General features: G+C 40.5%; 1 protein-coding gene across 1 annotated transcript; it reads right to left on the reverse strand.

The window, feature by feature from the left end:
* Positions 1-6: 6 nt before the first annotated feature.
* Positions 7-20,323, reverse strand: LOC127548803 (zinc finger protein 184-like). Its single transcript, XM_051976400.1, has 5 exons — positions 19,300-20,323; positions 6,666-6,754; positions 5,553-5,679; positions 4,726-4,830; positions 7-260 (listed from the first exon to the last, which is right to left on the reverse strand). Exons 2-5 carry the CDS (start codon positions 6,699-6,701, stop codon positions 7-9), a joined length of 522 nt encoding a protein of 173 aa, XP_051832360.1. The 5' UTR covers positions 6,702-6,754; positions 19,300-20,323.
* Between the last annotated feature and the right edge of the window lie 961 nt (positions 20,324-21,284).

Raw genomic sequence — 21,284 nt, forward strand, 5'->3', positions numbered from 1 at the left:
CTTGTCCTAAATCTTTTTGCCATTCTGATTTAATTCATGGCATCTTGCTTCATTAGGAATTTTCCACTGGGTGATTTTTACTTGCCTGGAATGTTTCTTCTCCTTTTTCTCCTTCTTCTCTAAGCTGGAGTGACATTCAGAGCCTTCTCCCAATTTGGAGACACAGGCAGTGTCCTTTATGAATTTTTCCCGGGACGATTGTTCCCAAAAAATGAATGTATTAGGGGTTGAATACTTAGTTTCAGTTTCAGTCTTCCACTCTGAAAGAAAATTTTAAAATGTCAGAAGCTTCTGCTACCTCTGCATTATATTCAGTCTTATCTTCTGTCTCCCTCATCAAAAGACTATCAAACTTTTAAAGATAAAACAATCATTAATAGTGATACTGAATGTTTACAAAGTCAATAAAAATTTACAAAAGTATGTTACACTGATCCTCAAAATATCAGAATCAAGGAGTTATTACATTTTCCTAACAAAGAAAGTAAGATTCAGAGTGATTCAGTGACTTGCACAGTGTCATGTTAATAAGTGTCAATCTTATGGCTCCTAATCCATAATCTTTCTAACTATGATAATTCTCTATACATCATTATTCTGCACATTTACAAAGATAGAAACCACAGGCTATGATAAGTTTGTGAGTTGAAGCTACTGGTCCCAGGTAATGAGACTATATAACAGAGGACAGACAGTTCTCACTTTATGTAAGTGGATCATTCTGCACACTTCCATATAAAACAATTTTTACATAAGGCAAATTTGCTGCTGAACATAGGAAAGGGAAGGAGATAGAAATGGGACTATATACCCGTGAAGGAAGGAGGCTGGAGACAGAGAAGGAAAAGGAGGAGGTGGGGGCCAGGGCCAGCCATATGGAGAACTGGCAAAAACTGAGAGGAAGAATATGCAGGGAACAGATATGTGGGGGTTGAATACAGTTACAGAAAGGAGACAATAGGGGACATGCAATGATGACAGGGGACACACTTTTAGCACTTCAGTACAGACTAAGAAAAGACAGACCAGCAGGGACTGGACATGTGGGCAGAGGGGAACAAAGGGTCTCCTCTCTTTGTGCTGGAGATCTCAAGCCAGGTCCCATTGGTTCTGCTTTCACTCACATTTTTTTTTTAAATGGGTTTTTTTGGTTATTGTTATTGGGGGGCGAGGGGGAAACCAGTTTGAAGCAGGTGTGAAGAAAGAGAATGAGCAAGAATGTGAGAGAGAGAGAGAGAGAGAGAGAGAGAGAGTGAGCGCATAGAGTATCACATAGTAAAATTAACAGATTTTTTTTTAAAAGAATGAATTTCTTTCACAATTCTTTATGTAAAATCTAATTTGTATAATGTAAATTTTTAAAAGTAAGAACTGTTTGTATCCAAAGAAGGGATAACTGTAATTGCAGAGTTCCTGTCAGTGGTCTGCAAAACAATGCAAAGAGTGTGGGACAACCCTAGGAAACGACTGGTCAGTAAGCTTGATGTTTATTGCCAGCAAAATTCTAGAATGTATCATTATAAGGATGATCAGACACCTTCTAGAAAAGGAAGCAGTGATCTCAAAGAGGCAGCATGGCTTCATTGAGAACACTGAGAATAGATCATGCTGAAAAAATTAATGGTCAAAGGACAAAAATAGTTTTGAAAAGAATCACAAATTATCAACAATCATATAAAAACATGTTCCAGATACTAATAATAGGAGAAATACAAAAAAATACCATACTATTTTACTTGGTTATCACTAAATTGACATAAATTATAAAAAAATAAAAAAGTAATTAAATTTGTAGGGGATGCGGAAGACAGGTACATCAATAAAATCTTGGTAGTCCTGGGAATTGAATAAATTGTTCTAGATAACAATTGGGAGTTTTTCAAGAACAGTTACTAAAATGATCATTCTCTTTTGGCCTACCAGTGCCACTGGGCCAAGGGAGGTTAAAATTAGAATTCATGGGTCAACTTATTAGTAGGTACTGTTGGAAATTTTTTCTAGTATCAGCCCCTGAAGTACAATACAGCACAATTGAGATCTAGATCACGTAGGTACATAATACTAAAAGATGACTGATGGGCACACTCGTACCCTTGCATCAGTACTTGTGGAGTTCTTTTTCTCTTCATTTGGAAATGTCTGCTTCTATTGCCAAGTCCCTTCCCCAAAGACAGAAACGTGTTTTTTTTACTATCTGGGGTACTCAGGGCCTTGGTTATTCTAAGAGTATCTAAGTTAGACTCAGCTAATACCTTCTCCATGTATCAATATTCACCAAAACTGATATTATATAAAAATTGCAATATGTTCCTAATATGTCTCAGTAGTTCAAGAATGAAAAAAAAATTGATTTTTTTTTAAGTCAATGGCTTGCTAAGGAAACTTCCTGTGAATGGTATGTACACTTTCACTGCCTAAAACATAAGCATGACAGTGTTCGGCCATAGACTGAGTACAACAAAGGCTGATAAGCAGGTATTTGCACATCTAAACTGAAAGACTTTTAAAACAAAATGGAAGGGAAAGAGGGAAAACCAACCATGCAGATCCTTCCAGTGATGTGCCACAGAAAGTAGCATTCAAATAAGGAAGATAGGGGAGATACCCAATTCACAGGAGACAAAAATCTAAGAGAGAGCCCAGTGGTCAGACTCATGGCCTCCAAACACAGTCATCTCCAAAGTGGAGGCAGCATGCAAAAGGAAAGGACAAGAGGACCCAATCTAAGAAGGCCATGCTTGGCCTAGCACTGAAACTTAGCGGGATGAACCTGATGGCCTGAAGATGGTTTTTGATGGATCTATCTTATTAAAAAGAAACAAGTCAGTTAAAAGGGGGCAGGTCTTGTATAATAAGAAACCATATTTCTTATAGGGGATAAAGATGATAATTTCTTGGCAAGTTTTCTGAAGGGCTGTGAAGGAGAAGGGCATGGGGGTGCCGACCCAGGAACAATGGGCACCATTTGCAGGAAGTAGAAGCCCAATGAGGCATGAGGTCAGGAAATGTTTCTGAACATCAAGCTGTTTCAGGATGTGATGAGTTACCCAAACATCACCAGGCTACATGCAGAGGAGGACCACATGAACAAGAATGCCATGGGGAACAGTGGGAAAAGAGAGAGAGGCCTTTATTGTCAGTTCTGAGGTTAGACCAACTTATGAAAGCAATTTGGTTGTGGATAAAAGCTGGAAAACCCCTCATGTTCCTTGAAGGCTCAACTCCTGGAGGAAGTCTTTCCTGATCCTTCTCTGAGCTCTTAGTACAGTCTCTTTGCTGCTCAAGCAAGCTGTCACACTGCTTTGTTCCTTACCTGCTGAAACCTTCCTGCCTCCCACAGAACCTTCTCCACTTCTACCTGTGTCCCCAGGGCCTAGTAAGTGACTTTCCCATAACAGCTACCTGGTCAATTCTTCTCATGTTGGATCTGATTAGAAGAAAAGCCACAGCCCCTCCCCAAATGGAAGAAATGACAAGAGACAAAGGAAATGGTTCTGAGCACATTAAATGGTATTAGCCCCAGAGAAAACAAGTACATCCACAAAGAAAAGACTGGGGGCCAGCTTTTGACTATAAAACTTTCTGCACAGGCCATGATGGTTGGACAGAGATGCAGAACCAAACGGGCATTTGTGGTCACTACTGTGTTAAATTAGCAACTTTTAGACAGCATGTCTGTGCTGGAGAGGAGATGGTGGTCGAAGGGCAAAGGGCTGAGAAGTGAAAAAGAAATGGGGTGATGAGCCTTCCTTCTGGGAGTCTGGTCATGAAAGGAAAAAGCTAGTGGACTGCAAGGTAACGTAATTACATCACACCACAATGCAATTCAAATGGGGAAGCACAAAGAATGTAAAGAAACCTGCGGGACAGCTAGATGGCGCAGTGGATAGAGCTGAGGTCAAATCTGGCCTCCAACATTTAATATTTACTAGCTGTGTCTCCCTGGGAAAGTCACTTACATCCAAGTGTCCTGGAGAAAAATATCTGGAAATCATGCAAAGTGGCAAAAAGGACATCGCAAACCCACACGATATATGAGACCACATAAGAGCAAAAGGGAAGAGGAATGAATGAACAAGGCAGCTAAGTGTGGGCTGGAGAAGAAACTGAAAACTTAGGACACTCTATGCACTGAAATTCCTTGTATACGATACAAATGGCTCTGAAATTAGCTTTACCATATTAATGCTGAATATTAAGGTTAATATCAATATATTGATGCTATATTAATCTAATTAGTTCTTTCAATGTTGAATATTAATATCAATATATTGATGATATATTCATCTTCCTAGTTCTTTTAATCATGAATATTGAAGTTGCCAAGTTAACATACAAATAATATGTGAAGATAAGTTATGTGAATGTTTGATATAAAAATTAAAAATGAATCATTAAGATGATTATATCTAATAGAAATTTTTCCTGAAAAAATTCAGAGAATAACTCAGTGGCTTAAGGGATGGTGGACTGGAGGATTCTGGATATTTGTCTCACGGTCTCTCCAAAGAAAAGGGGAAGAGAAAGGCCAGTTTCTTCCAGAGGGTACCTCTTGACCCAAGACTAAAAAAACATGAGTAAAGGGATGCTGGGAAAGTGCTTGGCTTAGGTGCTAGTTCATTTCTCTGAGAGTGCTGACCCCAGACAGTGCCTGGGGATCTCCCCATGGGATTCCCTGATCCCATGCAAGTAGCTGAGGCCCCACAGGCTTCCTCCCTGACTCACCTGGCTCCCCTCCACAGGTGCCGCTCAGGACCTCTTCCTCAAGGGTCCAGGGTGCCCGGCCTTGTTCCAGTTGATTGATCATGTTTGGTTTGGAAATCACAAGCCCTGTTCGATAGAAATGGGAAAGTGCTGGGTTCAGATAGCCAGTTGACAATGTCATCTTTCCCCCTCTCTCAGATTTGGGGGGAAGGAAAGCCTGCTGAGAGGGTCTGAGAGAAGGAGAATGAGCCGAAGGAAGCTCAGTGGGAAGATGTCCTAGAGCTGATTTGGGCTCTGATAGGCAATGCTATGAGGATGGGAAATTGCAATGGAGCGTTCTTAAATGCTTCTGGGTCTAGGAGCCTCTGGCAGTTTGCTGAAACCTACTGAGCTCTTCTGAAAAGAATATTTTAAAATGCATAAAATAATTATTTTTTAAAAAACCCCAGTATTAGTGAAGTATGTTGACCAAGATTTAATCCCCTACCTCCCACCCCTCACCCCCCCAAAAAAAATTCCTTAACCAAGTTCTGAGACCCAGAGTAAGAATCCCTTCAGGAAGCCGGCCTGGTATTTTAGGGGAGAATCTTTGATTTGAAGTAGCAGGAAGCAGAAAAGGAACAAACTCATGGCCAACACAAACTGCCAGTGTCCAAGTGTGGAAACCAAAGACCTTTTACTGGGGATGGAGCAGGACCTTCTGAGCGAGCACAAAAGGCTTCTCTGAAACGTCTGGCCTCTGCTTGCCAAAATGGCCACTGTGACACCCCCAAAAGGCCCCTCAGCATGAAGAGAGGAAGGAATTGAGCCTCCTGCAGTGGAAAAGGTCCAGGGCCAGCGATCCTCACCCAGGCACACCAGGTTCCAGTAGTTCTCCAGCATCACCTCCTGGTAAAGCTCCCTCTGAGCTGGACCCAGAAAGCCCCACTCCTCCAGGGTGAAGTCCACCGCCACATCCTGGAACGTCACCGACTCCTGAAAGGACAGACTCACCAGTGGGTACCCTACACCTGGCTGGGGGATGGTTCTGGGAAGACAGGCAGAGACTTGAGGGGGATGAGGAGGAATGGAGCTCAGAGCTCGCAGGCCAGTATTTAGTGGGCACCTACTGTGTGCCTAAATTTGCCCTGGATTCTAAAGCAGGCAACAAAGTTCCTACTTGGTGGCCCAGGTGGGGGAGGAAGGGTGGGGGTGACAATTCCCTACCTTTCTGGTTCCCAAGTCCAGAAGGAAGGTGATATAAACATTGCTGACCACAATTTAACTGAGACCATCTACCTAGTCCGGGACTTCTTAACCTGGGGGTTCCTGGAGCCTTCTCACAGTAATGTTTAATGCACAAGGACACCAGGGACAGTGAAATACAGTTAATAAAATGGCAAAAAAACAAAAACAAAGTTGGGAGCCCACGTCCAGGCCTCTGCTGCAGTCTAACCTGCTCCTAACCAAACACCCCCCCCACCAAGGGTCAGTGACCCTTCCAATGCTCCTGACCAAACACCCTCCACAGGGCTCAGTGACCGTTCCAATGGGTCAGAGACCCTTCCAATGCTTAGACAGGTTCCCTGATGATGAGCCTGTGTTTCTGTCTGCCCCACATCCCCGCTCATCAGTGTTTGCTGTTGTATCCATATTTCTTCGGTACCCCTCAGAGATCAGCCAGTCCTGAGTTCATCCCAAATGAACAAATGGCCACAGGGATGGAGAGGTGATGGACGCTAGGCAAGGCCAACAAGGCCCCATGTAGGGCTGGCTGAGATCTCCACTCCAGCTCTACTTCTCACCAAGTGGCCCTGGGGAAGCACCTCCCTTCCGTGGAGATCCGTGGACTTCATTTCCCTCTGAGAGCCCTTCCAGCCCTTCCTCTTTGAGTCAGTAATGGCCCCCGTGTCTCAGGTCCCAGGCTATTGCTAAGAAATGTGTCCATACTCTGAAGTCCCTTCAAAATTAAGTTAACTCACCTGCTGAGCCCTGGAAGTCAGGTAGTCAGGGGCCATGTCTGCTGGATGCTGCTCTGTCAGGGGAAGGGCAGATTCCTCAGAAGACTGAGCTGGGGAAGAAAAGGGAGCAATGAGCATGGGGTCTGGCCTGGGAAGCCCCCACAGCTCCAGGGTTAGAGGAGGATCACAGAAATGTCAGGAGGGCACACCAAGCACTGACTGGGGGGGGGGGGGGGGGAAGGAAATAGTTCCTTCTTTGATGGCCCAGGAATCACCGCCCTCCACCTGGGCCCACCCTTAGAACTCACTGCGTCAGTCAGCCTCAGTTTCCTCATCTGCAATAGGTGTAATTCCTTTTCTCATTCCTACTTCCCTAGGCTGTTCTGAGGCAGCACTTTGTGAACCCTAAGGCCCACTATAAACGTCTATTATCTTTGCTGTTGTACTCTGGGATACAACAAATTGAAAAGAGAATCCAAGTCAATTTGAGGAGCAGATCCTGACAATCAATTGTTCAGAAAAGGATTTGTCCAGGAGGCAAAATCTGAGATAAACCTGGAAGGAAGGCTGGGACTCAGAGAGGCAATCCTGGGCCTCCTACGGAGACAACCAGGAGAAACACCTGGAGGCAGGGGCCTGAAACCCAGATTTCCAGGACAGGGTAGAAGAAGCGAAGTCACAAGAAATGGCCTGACAGGCTCTGCAAGCCGTTGGATCAGCAGTGTTTCTACTGGGCCCATATCCCTGAGATCTTAAAGGGGAAAGGGACTCACATAGGCAAAAATGTTTGTGGAAGCCTTTTTTGTAGTGGCAAGGAACTGGAAAGAGGGTAGCCATTAGTTGGAGAATAGCTTGAACAAATTACAGTATATAAATGTTAGGGAATATTATTGTTCTGTAAGAAACGATCAGCAGGATGATTTCAGAAAGGCATGAGGAGACTTAAAGGAACTGATGCTGAGTGAAGTGAGAAGAACCAAGCAAACACTGTGCACAGCAACAAGATTATGTGATGATTAACGGTGATGGATGTGGCCCTTTTCAACAGTGAGATGATTCAGGCCAATTCCAATAGACTTGGGATGGAGAGAGCCATCTGCACCCAGAGAGAGACTGTGGGGACTGAGTGTGGACCACAACATAGTGTTTTCATCTTTTTCGTTGTTGTTTTGTTTCTCTCATTTTTTCCCTTTTTAATTTGCTTTTTCTTCTGCGGTATAATAGATGTGGAAATATATATAGAAGAATTGTAGATGTTTAACCTATATTGGATTACTTGCTTTCTAAGGGAAGGATTGGGGGAAAAGGAGGGAAAAAAAATTGGAACACAAAATTTTTCAAAGGTGAAACTATCTTTGCATGTTTTTTAAAAAATGAAAAGGTAATAATAAAAAAATAAAATGATCTACATGTTAAAAAGAAAGAAAGAAATGACCTGAGAGGTAGGCAAGAGTCAGATTGCAAATGGTCATGTCACTCCACGGGTGGGATGTGCTGATGCCCTGGGTGCTCAGGCCCTTCCCCTCCTTGTTTTCCCACCCCTGTGATCTCAGCAGCTCCCAAGGACACTAACATCATCTCAGGGTGAGGTGTCCATCAGCTGCATACCAAGCTTCTTCTGTGGCTGAGAATCCAGGCCCTCTATTGCCATGTCCCATGGATGCCTCCGTATTCTACATATCCAAAACAACAGTCACCATCCCCCCCTCCCCCATCCCAACTCTTCCCTGTTTCAAACTCCTGATTCCTGGGGAAGGATCCATCTCCTTCTGGCCCCCCAGGTCTGCCCCTCAGCCAGTGCTGACTCTTCTTTCAGATCTCACTCAATCAATGAGTAAATCTCCTCAACCCTGCAAGCCAAATAAACCTTACGTTTGTCTGATCCTATGTGGTCATGAGTATTGGATGTGAGCTCATCACCTCTTGCCTGGTCTATAACAAGAACATTTCTTTTTGTTTTCACCATTCACTTTAATGAGATTTTAAGTTCCAATTTTCTTCTCCCTCCCCTCCTCTCCAAGACAGCAACAATCCCAAAATGGTTATACATGTACAATCATATCAAACATATTTCCACATTATTCTTGTGACAGGAGAATATGAACAAAAGGGAAAAAACCACAAGAAAGGAAAAACAAAAAAGTGAAAATAGTATGGATTAAGGAAAAATTGTTATTAAATTGGTTAATAGGTTTGATCTGTATTCAGTTGTGATAACTGGCCTAGTACCCAGAATACTTAGAATCAGCCGGAGTCAGGATAAGCAAAAGTCCTTAGTCTTTATTCTTGGTCTTTAGAGGTAGAAGTGAAGGGGTTGGAAGCAAGATCTCAACAACCTTCTTCTTCCTAGTCCACGGCCAAAGTGACCCTGGCTAGTCTTACTCCACCCTCTAATCCCTCCTACAATTCTCTGTATACACCAGTCACTGAGCCAGCACAGGAGAGTGGTAAGGACCATGCCCATAGAGTATTGTCCAATCGGTAGTTGGCCTCAGGTGCTTGGCTGTCCTGACCTCAGTGCATCGACTCGAGTTTCAGCCCTCTACATTCAGTCTCCAGAGTTCCTTCTCCAGATGTGGTTGACTTTTTCCATCACGAGTCTATTGGAATTGCCTTGGATCACTGTCTTGCTGAAAGAGCTAAGTCTATAAGTCAATGATTGCACAATGTTGCTATTACTATGTACAATATTCTCCTGGTTATGCTCACTTCACTTCTTAAACTGTTATAGTAATCCATTACATTCATATGCCACGATTTGTTCAGGCATTCCCCATGGGAATCTTTGATGGGCATCTTCTCAATCTCTAATTCTTTGCATCACAAAAAAAGCTATTATAAATATTTCTGTATATCTGAATCCTTTCCCAATTTTTATGATGTCTTGGGGATACAAACTTAGGGTGGTATTGCTGGATCAATGGGTGTGATTACCTTGTAGGCATAGTTACAAACTTCTCCAGAACAACTCTACCTACAATGTACTGGTGTTCCAATTTCCCCACATCTTCTCCAACATTTAGCAATTTCCTTTATATATATATATACACCAATCTGATGGGTATGAGGTGGTACCTCAGAATTGTTTTAGTTTTCATTTTTATAATCAAGAGTTTTACATATGACTATACATAGTTTTAATTTCTTTTTCATCAATAGTATTTTATTTTTCCAAAGTAATAATAGTTTTAAATATTAATTTCTTAAAAATATATTTACTTTTACTACACATTGCTTTATGAATCATGTTGGGAGAGAGAAAAAGATAACTTTAATTTCTTAATCTGAAAACTACCTGCTTCATATCTTATGACTGTTTATCAATTGCAGAGTGGCTTACCTTTTTACTCACTTCTTTATATTTGACAAATGAGGCCTTTATCAAGAAACATTGACTGTAAAAATTGATTTCCAGATTTTCATTTCCTCCTAATCTTGTTTGCATTGGCTTTGTTTGTGCAAAATCTTTTTAATGTAATCAAAATTATTCATTTTGCATTACATAATATTTTCTGTCTCTGGTCATAATTCTTCCCTTCTCCATAGATCTTATAGATAAACTATTTCTTTTTCTCCTAATTTGCTATTGGTATCACCTTTATACTTAAATCCCATACCCATTTTGACCTTATTTTGGTATATGATGTAAGATGTTGTCTATGCTTAATTTCTGCCATTGTGTTTTTTCAATTTTCAACTTTTTGTCAAACAGTGAATTCTTATCCCAGAAGCTGAAGTCTTTGGGCTTATCACACAGTAGATTATTACAGTTACTTACTACTATATTTTGTGCTCCTAACCTATTTCACTAATCTACCATTCTATTTCTACCAAATACTTTTGATGATTGCTGCTTTATATTATAGTTTTAAATCTGATATGGTTAGGCCACTTTTCTTTGCTTTATTTTTCTACATGAATTATTATTTTTTTCTATTTTTTTTTATTAGTTTGATTGGGACTGAATAAATAAATTTAGGTAGAAATGCTATTTTTATTATAATAGCTCAGCAACTGATATTTTTACAATTATTTAGAACTGGATTTATTTGAGTGAAGTGTTTTATAATTGTGTTTACATAGTTCCTGTATTTGTCCTGGCAAGTAGACTCCCAAATATTTTATTTAGTCTACAGTTATTTTAAATGGAATTTCTCTATCTCTTGCTGCTGGGCTTTGTAAGCAATCTAAAGAATTACTGATAATTTATTATGGGTTTATTTGCTATTCCAAACTTTGCTAAAATTAATTATTTCAATTTTTTTAGTTGATTATCTAGGATTTCCTAAATACACCATCCTATCATTTGCAGAGTGATAGTTTTGTTTCTTTGCTGCCTAATTCTAATTCCTTCTATTTCTTTTTCTTCTCTTATTGCTAAAGCTAACATTTCTAGTATAATATTAAATAATGAACATCCTTGCTTCTCCCTGATCATACTGAGGCTTCTAACTTATCCTCACTACATATAATCCTTGCTAGACAGTTTTAGATACTTTTATCATTTTAAGGAAAACCCCATTTATTACTATGCTTTCTAGTGTTTTTAATAGGAAGGGATGCTGTATTTTGTCAAAAGTTCTTTCTGCATCTATTGAGATAATCATATAATTTCTTTTAGTTTTATTATTGATATGGTCAATCATGCTGACAGTTTTTTTTAATATTGAACAAGCCAGTCCTTCCTGGTATAAGTCCCACCTAGTCATAGTTTATTATCCTGATAATAAATTACTGCAATCTCACCGCCAAATTTTTTTTTTAATTTTTGCATCAATATTTGTTAGGGAAACTTTCTCTGTTTTGGTTCAGACCTGATGGCAGATACCTGAACCAGGAATAGTATCACACTTATGTCATAAATAGAATTTGGAAGACTTCTTCACCTATTTTTCTAAATGGTTTATGTGGTACTGGAATTAATCATTCTTTAAATGTTTGGTAGAATTCATTTGTAAATCTATTTGATCCTGGAGATTTTTTTTTCTTGGGGAGTTCATTTATGGCTTCAATTTCTTTTCCTAAAGTGAGCTTAAGAGTTTTATTTCTCTTTCTGTTAATCTGGGCAATTTTATATTTTTGTAAATATTCATCCATTTCACTTAGATTGTCAGATTTACTGGTATGCAGTTGGACAAAATAGCTCCTAATTATTCTTTTAATTTCCTCTTTTCTGATAGTGAATTCACTCTTTTCATTTTTGATACTGGTAATTTGTTTTTCTTTTCTTTTTAATCAAATTAGCCCAAAATTTCATTGTTTTTTCTTCAAAAAAAGTAGCTCTTACTTTTATTAGTTTCAATAGTTTTCTTATTTTCAACTTTATTAATCCCTTTTTTGATTTTCAAAACTTCTACTTTGGTATTTAGAGATTTAAAACATGTTTCTTTTTCTAGCTCTTTTAGTTGCAAGAATGGGTTAAAGAGGGAACATCTACAAGGGTATATATAAAAGTCTTCTAAATGTATAAGGAAATAAGAGGCAGGGTATAGGATAAGGGAATGGGTATAAAAAAGAATATATAGTAACAGAAACAGGACAGATTAATGGGAAATGGAGTAAAGAGGGAGGGAAAGACTGGGAGAATAGAATAAGGAAGTGATTTTTGGAGGCAGGGTAGTTACTAGTTAGTTAGTTTAGTAGTCACTAAAGCAAGATAGTGGTAGAAGTAAAGCGAAAGAGTCATTAGGGATAGGAAATAAGAGATATACATAAACATAATAATAATGACCAGGAGTAGAATTGATTAGAAGAAGGTAGGAGTAGTGATCATTGATCTCAAAGTTAAAGCTAAAACAGATTTAATCAAAGGGGAAAAATAAGGAAATACACTATATGGCAGCCATATTAATCAGTTATTTTAAACTACTTAAAATACCTACATAATATAAGGTTGTTATATTGTTGTGGTAGGAAATGAATTTTGAAAAATTTGGACTTATGAAAGATGTTACCCACCTTCAGAGAAAAAGCTGTTTATTAACAGAATACAGCCTTATATAAATATGCATGAATATATCTATGTGTATGATTATAGATATTGATAAATACATATCTCACATTTTATTATATACTTCTTGAGAAAGGTAATGAGGTAGGAAAGGGTGAAAAAGAATAAAGTAAAAAATGCACAGCTGAGAACAAAAGACAATCTATAGGAAAATAAAGAAAAGATATACAGCTCTGAGATACAATTATAATATAATATAAGCTTTTTTGAAATGGAAATTTATTGTCTAATATTTTGAATCCTCTCATGTTGTGCTGCGCATATGGCACTTTTTTTCTTTTCTATTTAAGACTTAAATTAATAACCTTCAGAAAAGAATTTGGATGCTATACCACCTTGTGCATATATGTTCAGTATTGATGTCACTTCATTGTCTATGGTACATTCATCAAAATGTCGTTTCCTTCCCTTTCTCTTTTAATTAAATCTATTTTTGTTTTGTATGAAATCAGGATTGCTACTCCTGCTTGTTTTTTTTTTTTTTAATTTCAGCTGAAGCATAAGAAACTTTCTCCAGTCTTTTACCTTTACTCTGTGTATTTCTGTTTCAAATGTATTTCTTGTAAATAACACAGCATAGGGTTTAATCCATTTGTAAAAAACATAGTGTAGGATTTAACTATGCTGTCTGCTTCTGTTTCATGGGAAAATCCATACCATTCGCATTCAATTATAATTATTTTTCTTCATCTTATCTCCCCTCCCCACACACATTAATACTTTTCTCCCTCCTTTCACCCTGTCTCTCTCACCAATATTTTGTTTCTCATCACAGCTTCCCTCAATTTGTCCTCTATTCTATCAGACCTCTTTTTCCCTCTCAACTCCTACTTCTGCCCTCCCTTCTAGCTACTCTCTTTTCTCTTCTCTTTCTCTTTCTACTTCTATATATAGATAAATTTCTTTGGCCCAAAATTAATGAGACTAAAAGTCAAACATAATAGTCACCCTTCTATTATAAGAGGTCTTTTGCACCTCTTCATGAGATGCAATTTATTTTCCTTGCCTCCTTTTTCCTCTTATTCCAGTACAAGACTTTTTTACCCCTTATTTTTTTCCACATCATCACTTAAATGACAATTTATACCCATGCCCTCTACTTATATATACACCCCTTCTAACTGCCATAATAAAAACACAGTTCTCAATATTTACAAGTATCATCTTCCTTTGTAGGGTGTAAACAGTTTAATCTTATTGAACAACATGGTTTGTTTGATTGCTTTTCCTTTCCTGTTTACTTTCTTATGCTTCTTTTGAGTTTTAAATACTCTTGAATATTTGAAGTTTAAATTTTCTGTTCAGCTCTCTTTTCATCAGAAATTAAAGTCCCCTGTTTTATTAAATCTTTTCCCCTGAAAGATTATGTTCAGTTTTGCTGAGTGGTTTATTCTTGGATATAATCCAAACTCCTTTCCCTTCTACAATTTCATATTCCAAATCCTGTGATCCTTTAATATAGAAGTTGCTATGTCCTATATAGTCCTGACTGTGGCTCCATGCTATTTCAATTATTCCTTTCTGATTACTTGCAGTTATTTTCTCTTTGACCTGATAATTCTGGGATTTGGCTACAATATTACTTGGAGTTTTCATTTTGGGATTTCTTTTAGGTAACTGGTGGATACTTTTAATGACTTTTTCTCCTCTGGTTCTAGGATATTAGGGCAAATTTCCTTGATTATTTCTTCAAAGATATTTCCTGTCTCTTTTTTTGATTATGGCTTTCAGGTAATCTAATAAGTTTTAAATGATCTCTCCTGGATCTATTTTCCAGATTGTTGGTTTGTTTGTTTTTTCCCCCAAAGAGATATTTTACATATTATACATATATAGGTATGTGTGTTTTTCTGTTTTTATTTCTTTGACTTTGACTAATTCTTGATGTCTCATAGAGCCATTAGCTTCCACCTGTTCAATTCTAGCTTTTAAAGAATTATTTTCTTCTATTAGCTTTTCTCCATCCTTTTCCATTTGGTTAATCTTTGTTGTTAATGAATTATTATCCTCAGTCAAGTTTTGTCCTTTGTTTTCCAGGCTATTGACCCTTTCTTGCATATCTCTCATTTCTTTTCCTCATTTTTCTTCTACTTCTCTAACATGACTTTTGAAATTCTTTTTGACTCTTCCAAGAAGGTTTTTTAGCCAAGACCAACCATATTTCTCTTTCAGGTTTTATACAAAGATAAATCTGTCTTTGATAAATCTGTCTTCTGAGTTTGTTTTGATTTTTTTCTGTCAACATAGTAATTATGGTCAAGGTTCTTATTTGTTTCTTGTTCATCTTTTTGTCTTTTTCAGTTGAACTCTGCACTCAGGACACAAGGCATACTGTCCCAAGCTTCTTGTGCAGGGAGCCACAGGCTTCAAGCACTAGGGCCTCAGATACTGGCAGCCTCCTCACTATATTGGGGTGGCGTGGCTTAGTCTTGCCTATTGCTACCTGAGTTCTGGTACCGGCAACCTGCCTTCTGCAGCAAGCCTGGGGGACCTCACACTTGGCCTGCTGAGCCAGGCCTGAGGGACTCTCAGTTGCTGATCTGTTCTGTGGCAAACAGCCTCCCCCTGGCTTGCCACAACACCATCCGGTGGACTGTGTTCTCCTGTTACCAACGTGAGCCCTTTCCTGAAGTCCTTCTAAGTCATCTTGGGCTAGAAAATTGTTTTACTCTGTCTTTTTGTAGTTCTGTTGCTCCAGAATTCTATTAGAGGTTTGATTTAATGTTGTTTCCAAGGGATACTGGGGAAAACTCAGGCCATTTCCTGCTCCTCCGGCAATAACTTTCTAACTACTTCCTTACTTCCACTGCATTACCACACAGAGCATCCTCCTCTTCAGAGAACTTCAGAGTATGACCTCTGGCATAAAATACAGATTTCTCTATCAGCCATTTAGGGTCTTTCATGATACACAAACTGAGAGACATCTGCAGCCCAGATCTTCTGGCTCTCTGTGTCCAGCCTATGGGAAAGCCTACGGAGCTTGTGCCGGTTTGATCCCTCACAATGGAACACACTGTATCCTGATCCCCGACAAAGTGATGTCATTTAGTTCAACAACCAAACAAAGCTCTTCATTAGTTGATCCATGCTTTCTTTGTAGACTGATCTCCTATGACTCCCCCTTGTACGCTCTAAATGTAGACAAAATGTCCCTGTACACAATGGTTCATCTTCCACCTGGGCCTCTCCCATCTGCCTCTCAGAACACCAGCTCCCTTCAGGGCTCAGGTCCAGAGGTCATCTTGGGGTTGAGGCTCTTCCCCAAAACCTACATTGTCTATGTTGTGTGTTTCATTACCAACACACAAGTTTTCTGTCCTGTTCCCCGCCTCTTTTGGACAATGTGAGGGTTTTTAGGGACTGCTTATTTCTACCTTTGTATTGCTAGGCCCTAGGACTGAGAAAGAAGCACATGAAGAAAGGGAAGGAAAAATGAGGAAGGGGAGAGGAGAGAAACCAGAGAAGCACAAAATTCAACCATTCAAAAGTAATCTAAGATGCACCAGCCTTGGAGCCACAAATTCTGGCTTCAAACCCTGCTTCTGGCATCTCTGAGTAGGTCCTTAATTCTTAAAACCTCAGTTTCCTCATGTATAAAATGGGAATAGCACTTCTTATGAGACTCAAAGAAGATGACATCTGCCCTACACTCTGTATGTCCTTTTATATATTACATGCCAACTGCCACCAGCAGCAGTAGCATCTAGATCAACCTATACCTATAAAGAAACTTTGGAAGAGAAAAATGTTGGAAAAGGAGAATAATTAACTTGAAGACTGGAAAGGCACCTAAGAAGCCCCTGACGGTAGATTAAATAGGAGGAGAAAAAACAGGATAGACAATAAGAGGAAGAACAAGCAGAGGAAAAGGAGAAAATGAGGGCTATAGAACAGGAAGAGAAAAACAAGGATAGGAGATAAAAGGAAGGAAGAAAGAAGCAGAGGAAGAGGAGAAAATGAGAGCTATAGAATAGGAGGAGAAAAACAAGGGTAGTGATAAAAGGAAGAACAAGCAGAGGAACAGGAGAAAATGAGGCTATAGAATAGGAGGAGAAAAACAAGGGTAGTGATAAAAGGAAGGAAGAAAGAAGCAGAGGAACAGGAGAAAATGAGGGCTATAGAATAGGAGGAGAAAAACAAGGATAGGAGATAAAAGGAAGGAAGAAAGAAGCAGAGGAACAGGAGAAAATGAGGGCTATAGAATAGGAGGAGAAAAACAAGGATAGGAGATAAAAGGAAGAACAAGCAGAGGAACAGGAGAAAATGAGGCTATAGAATAGGAGGAGAAAAACAAGGATAGGAGATAAAAGGAAGAACAAGCAGAGGAACAGGAGAAAATGAGGACTATAGAACAGGAAGAGAAAAACAAGGGTAGGAGATAAAAGGAAGGAAGAAAGAAGCAGAGGAACAGGAGAAAATGAGAGCTATAGAATAGGAGGAGAAAAACAAGGATAGGAGATAAAAGGAAGAACAAGCAGAGGAACAGGAGAAAATGAGGGCTATAGAATAGGAGGAGAAAAACAAGGATAGGAGATAAAAGGAAGAACAAGCAGAGGAACAGGAGAAAATGAGGGCTATAGAATAGGAGGAGAAAAACAAGGGTAGGAGATAAAAGGAAGAACAAGCAGAGGAACAGGAGAAAATGAGGGCTATAGAATAGGAGGAGATAAAAGGAAGAACAAGCAGAGGAACAGGAGAAAATGAGAGCTATAGAATAGGAAGAGAAAAACAAGGATAGGAGATAAAAGGAAGGAAGAAAGAAGCAGAGGAACAGGAGAAAATGAGAGCTATAGAATAGGAGGAGAAAAACAAGGATAGGTGATAAAAGGAAGAACAAGCAGAGAACAGGAGAAAATGAGGGCTATAGAATAGGAGGAGAAAAACAAGGATAGGAGATAAAAGGAGAACAAGCAGAGAACAGGAGAAAATGAGGACTATAGAATAGGAAGAGAAAAACAAGGGTAGTGATAAAAGGAAGAAGAAAGAAGCAGAGGAACAGGAGAAAATGAGGGCTATAGAATAGGAGGAGAAAAACAAGGGTAGTGATAAAAGGAAGAACAAGCAGAGGAACAGGAGAAAATGAGGGCTATAGAATAGGAGGAGAAAAACAAGGATAGGCGATAAAAGGAAGAACAAGCAGAGGAACAGGAGAAAATGAGAGCTATAGAATAGGAGGAGAAAAACAAGGATAGGAGATAAAAGGAAGAACAAGCAGAGGAACAGGAGAAAATGAGGACTATAGAATAGGAGGAGAAAAACAAGGATAGGAGATAAAAGGAAGAACAAGCAGAGGAACAGGAGAAAATGAGGGCTATAGAACAGGAAGAGAAAAACAAGAGTAGGTGATAAAAGGAAGAACAAGCAGAGGAACAGGAGAAAATGAGGGCTATAGAAAATAATAGCTAGCACTTATCCTCTACAAATGCCATCTCATTTGATCCTCACAACTTTGGGTGGTACAATTTTTACCCCCATTTTACAGCTGAGAAAACTGAGGCAGGCAGAGTGAAGTGGCTCCCCCAGGTCACACTGTTAGATTTTAACTGTCTGCCTGACTCCATGTCCAGGGACGTAGCCATTTCTCCACCAGCTAGCTGTGGACAGATAAGACTTTCATCTCTTAGCTCTGTGCCTCTGTCCCGGGCCTCCTGAAATACCATTGCTCTCCACCTCCTTCCCCTAATCCCCTCCCCCACCCCAACACACACACACACACACACACACACACACACACACACACACTCCAAGGAAATTACTTTCTGCATTTTTCTTTCTCTAAATATTCTCTACAACACTAGCAGGTAACTGTTCTAAAGGTGCCTGGGTCATCCAGGATCTGGCGGGAAGTGAATCCAGGACTCCCAGTTCTAACCATTTTACCCTGCGGCTCAGTGCTTCGATGCCTAGGGACACTGCCCCGGGCTGGGACATACAAGAGGCACTTAATAAATGCAGCAAGCTCAGAACCAAGCATTTGGGAAGGTTATCAAAGGCCTGAGGAATTGACAGAGGTAAGAGGGGAGTAGAGGGAAGTCATTAAGTAGGAGAACGCCTAGAATGGGAAGAGGGGGGAAAGAGGGTAGCAAGTATGCTTTGATTGGGCAAAAGCTCTAGCCCCGCCCCCTAACTGTCCAATAGTAGTCAAATCACGCAAAGCGTGGCAATCTTTCGATAAGGCTCAGAGAAAAACTCTCCTAGGGTTTGCCATTCTCAGAATGAGAATCAAGGCTGCCGGGGAGGCAGTGGCATCTGATTGGATCTTGACCCTAACCCAATCCTGTGCTCTATCCAATGGCGTTTAGACTAGGGAAGGGGCGGGGCGATCACCTTGGAGGAGGTGGGAGAAACTATGCAGATTATCCCTTTCTCCGCAGAGCGAGAATCCAGCCTGCTCAAGCAGCTGCGGAGCCTTTGATTGGGCCTCAGATCTAACACTGCCCTGCCTTATCCAATGGGCTATTGACTTCAAATAGAGGGCGTGCACTTTAGGTGGCGATTTTGGGAAAATGCGCATGCTCCTGCGCGTCCGCCCTTTCCTCTTCTCCTCCTAAGCCAAGGGGGAGGGAAGGAGCGTGAAAAGCCTGGAGGGTGAAGTTCCGCCTTCTCCCCCACCCTCGCACACCTGCGCCTGCCCGGGCCTACCTCCTTCTCGTCCCTCCCCGGCCTGGTCAGTCCCCGGGCCACACGCTTGCGGCGAGGCCCGAACGAAGCAGAGCTGATCACCAGGAAGGAGAAGATAGGATCTGGAAGGGGCGTACTTTCCGGAAGTCGATTGGGGGGACTGGTCCAACCCCTCGTAGGCCGCTGGGGCTTCTGGGAGATGTAGTCCGATGGCCTTGGTCAGGACTGTCCCAATGTCTTCTCTAAACCTTTTCGTTCCCTAGCATCTAGACTTGGTGTTCCTATCTTGTGTCTGCGTACTAGACTCCCCCGCCCTTGTGGCAGTCTAGTGAACCCTATACCCTTGTTTTAAAAAACAAGATTAAAAAAGGTATTTAAAAAATAAGAGAAGGCTAACTAGAGAAGCTCCACCCTTTTGGGTCATGAGGGCATGACCAGGCCCAGCAAGGTGGGATGTCCCAATATGATACGGAAAGTCCCCTAACTTACTTTTGTATCTCCAGGCTACCGAAGGGACCGTGGCTTTCTAAAGTTGACTTTCAAGTTATTTTAGCTCAATTGTTGAAAAAGATTGCAAAGTCAACAACATATATTGAAAGCCATTACATGCAATTACACTTGGTTCTCTGGGTAAGAACGTTGGACGGACAAATTAAAAAATAGAAAAATTTCTCTCTGTACCTACCAGCACACGTACCAGTACCTAACTTGCTGGTTCTGTGACAACCTCCCCCTCCACGCCCTTCTGTGATACATCATCGACCGGAGGGTCGGGAGCAAAGTCCAACAATTCTGAGTTTTACTTTGCCTTCTCCCAGGGCCCGATTTTCAAGGCCTACCAAAGTAAGGCCCTGGAGAAACATGGCCCAGATCTTCTGCGAGCTCTCTGTGGCTCCCAGATCACGAGCAAGATCGGATGTCCTGTTCACTGAAGGGTCCGGGCCCTTTAATAAGTGGTTATTCACGTGGAGCTCTGCTGACTCACTGGGTTGCTTAGAGATTGGACGATTTTGGACCCCAAGACTGAAAGGAACCCCCACTATTATCACTGGTAAGTGGTTAAGTCCTCCATCTCTGCTCAAAGACCTCCAAGCAGGAGGTATCTGCTGCCTCCCAAGGTCCTGGATACATAGCACTAAGTATGAACAATATGGACAGTGAAAAATTGTGGGGGCCTGGACACTAGTGACTGAGGTAGTAGTAGTAGGGGTTGGAATGAGCCTCGGAAGAGGAAGGACTAGGTTTGAGCTTTGGCGGAGGGAGGAAGGGCATTCAAGGCATCCAGCACAACCTAGACAAAGGTGCAGAGACAGGAGAAATGTCTTTTGCATGCCATATAGCAGTATGCCAGTCTGGCTAGAATGTGGACTGTTTGGAGAGGAGGCCTATGTCAAAAGGCCAGAGAGAACAGGAGAAACAGAAGACTCCCTACCACCATCTGCCTCACTAACAAATCGCAACGCCACATTTCTAGCTGAATTTCAAGGCTTTTCCTCCCGGCTGGACTGTGCTCTTGGAAATCCCAGCTTTTCTTCAAAGGCAGAGGGGGCTCCTAAATGAAGTGTCAGGACCAAAGCTTTCTAAAAATAATGAAATCAAAGGTATTAAGTATACTAATTTCTAATAGGCTTCCTCAAATTATTTTCTAGCCATCCTCATACATTATAAAGAATTGGAGGAGAGAACTACGAAGACTGAATGTGTGATGATTCCTACTGCTGTCTATGGGTCACAGACCTCATTCCCATTGAGCTGCTGGCATTTTTTTTTTTCTTTTGGAAATGGTAAAACATAGGCTCAAGCACAAAATAAACCTAAAAATCAAGTTAAAAAAAACTTACAGTCCTAAAAGATTTGCCCCTAAACAGCAAAGTCTTTTTTATCATAGTACAATTCTATGTAATTGTTGTCTGCACTCTGAGTTGTTGCCATTAAATTAGCAAGCAAATAAAAGTTACCAAGCTAAATCACACAAAAGATAGTGAAAGGCAGCCACCAGAATTTAA

Source organism: Antechinus flavipes, chromosome 1, assembly GCF_016432865.1.
Source record: "Antechinus flavipes isolate AdamAnt ecotype Samford, QLD, Australia chromosome 1, AdamAnt_v2, whole genome shotgun sequence".
NCBI classification, from domain to species: Eukaryota; Metazoa; Chordata; class Mammalia; order Dasyuromorphia; family Dasyuridae; genus Antechinus; species Antechinus flavipes.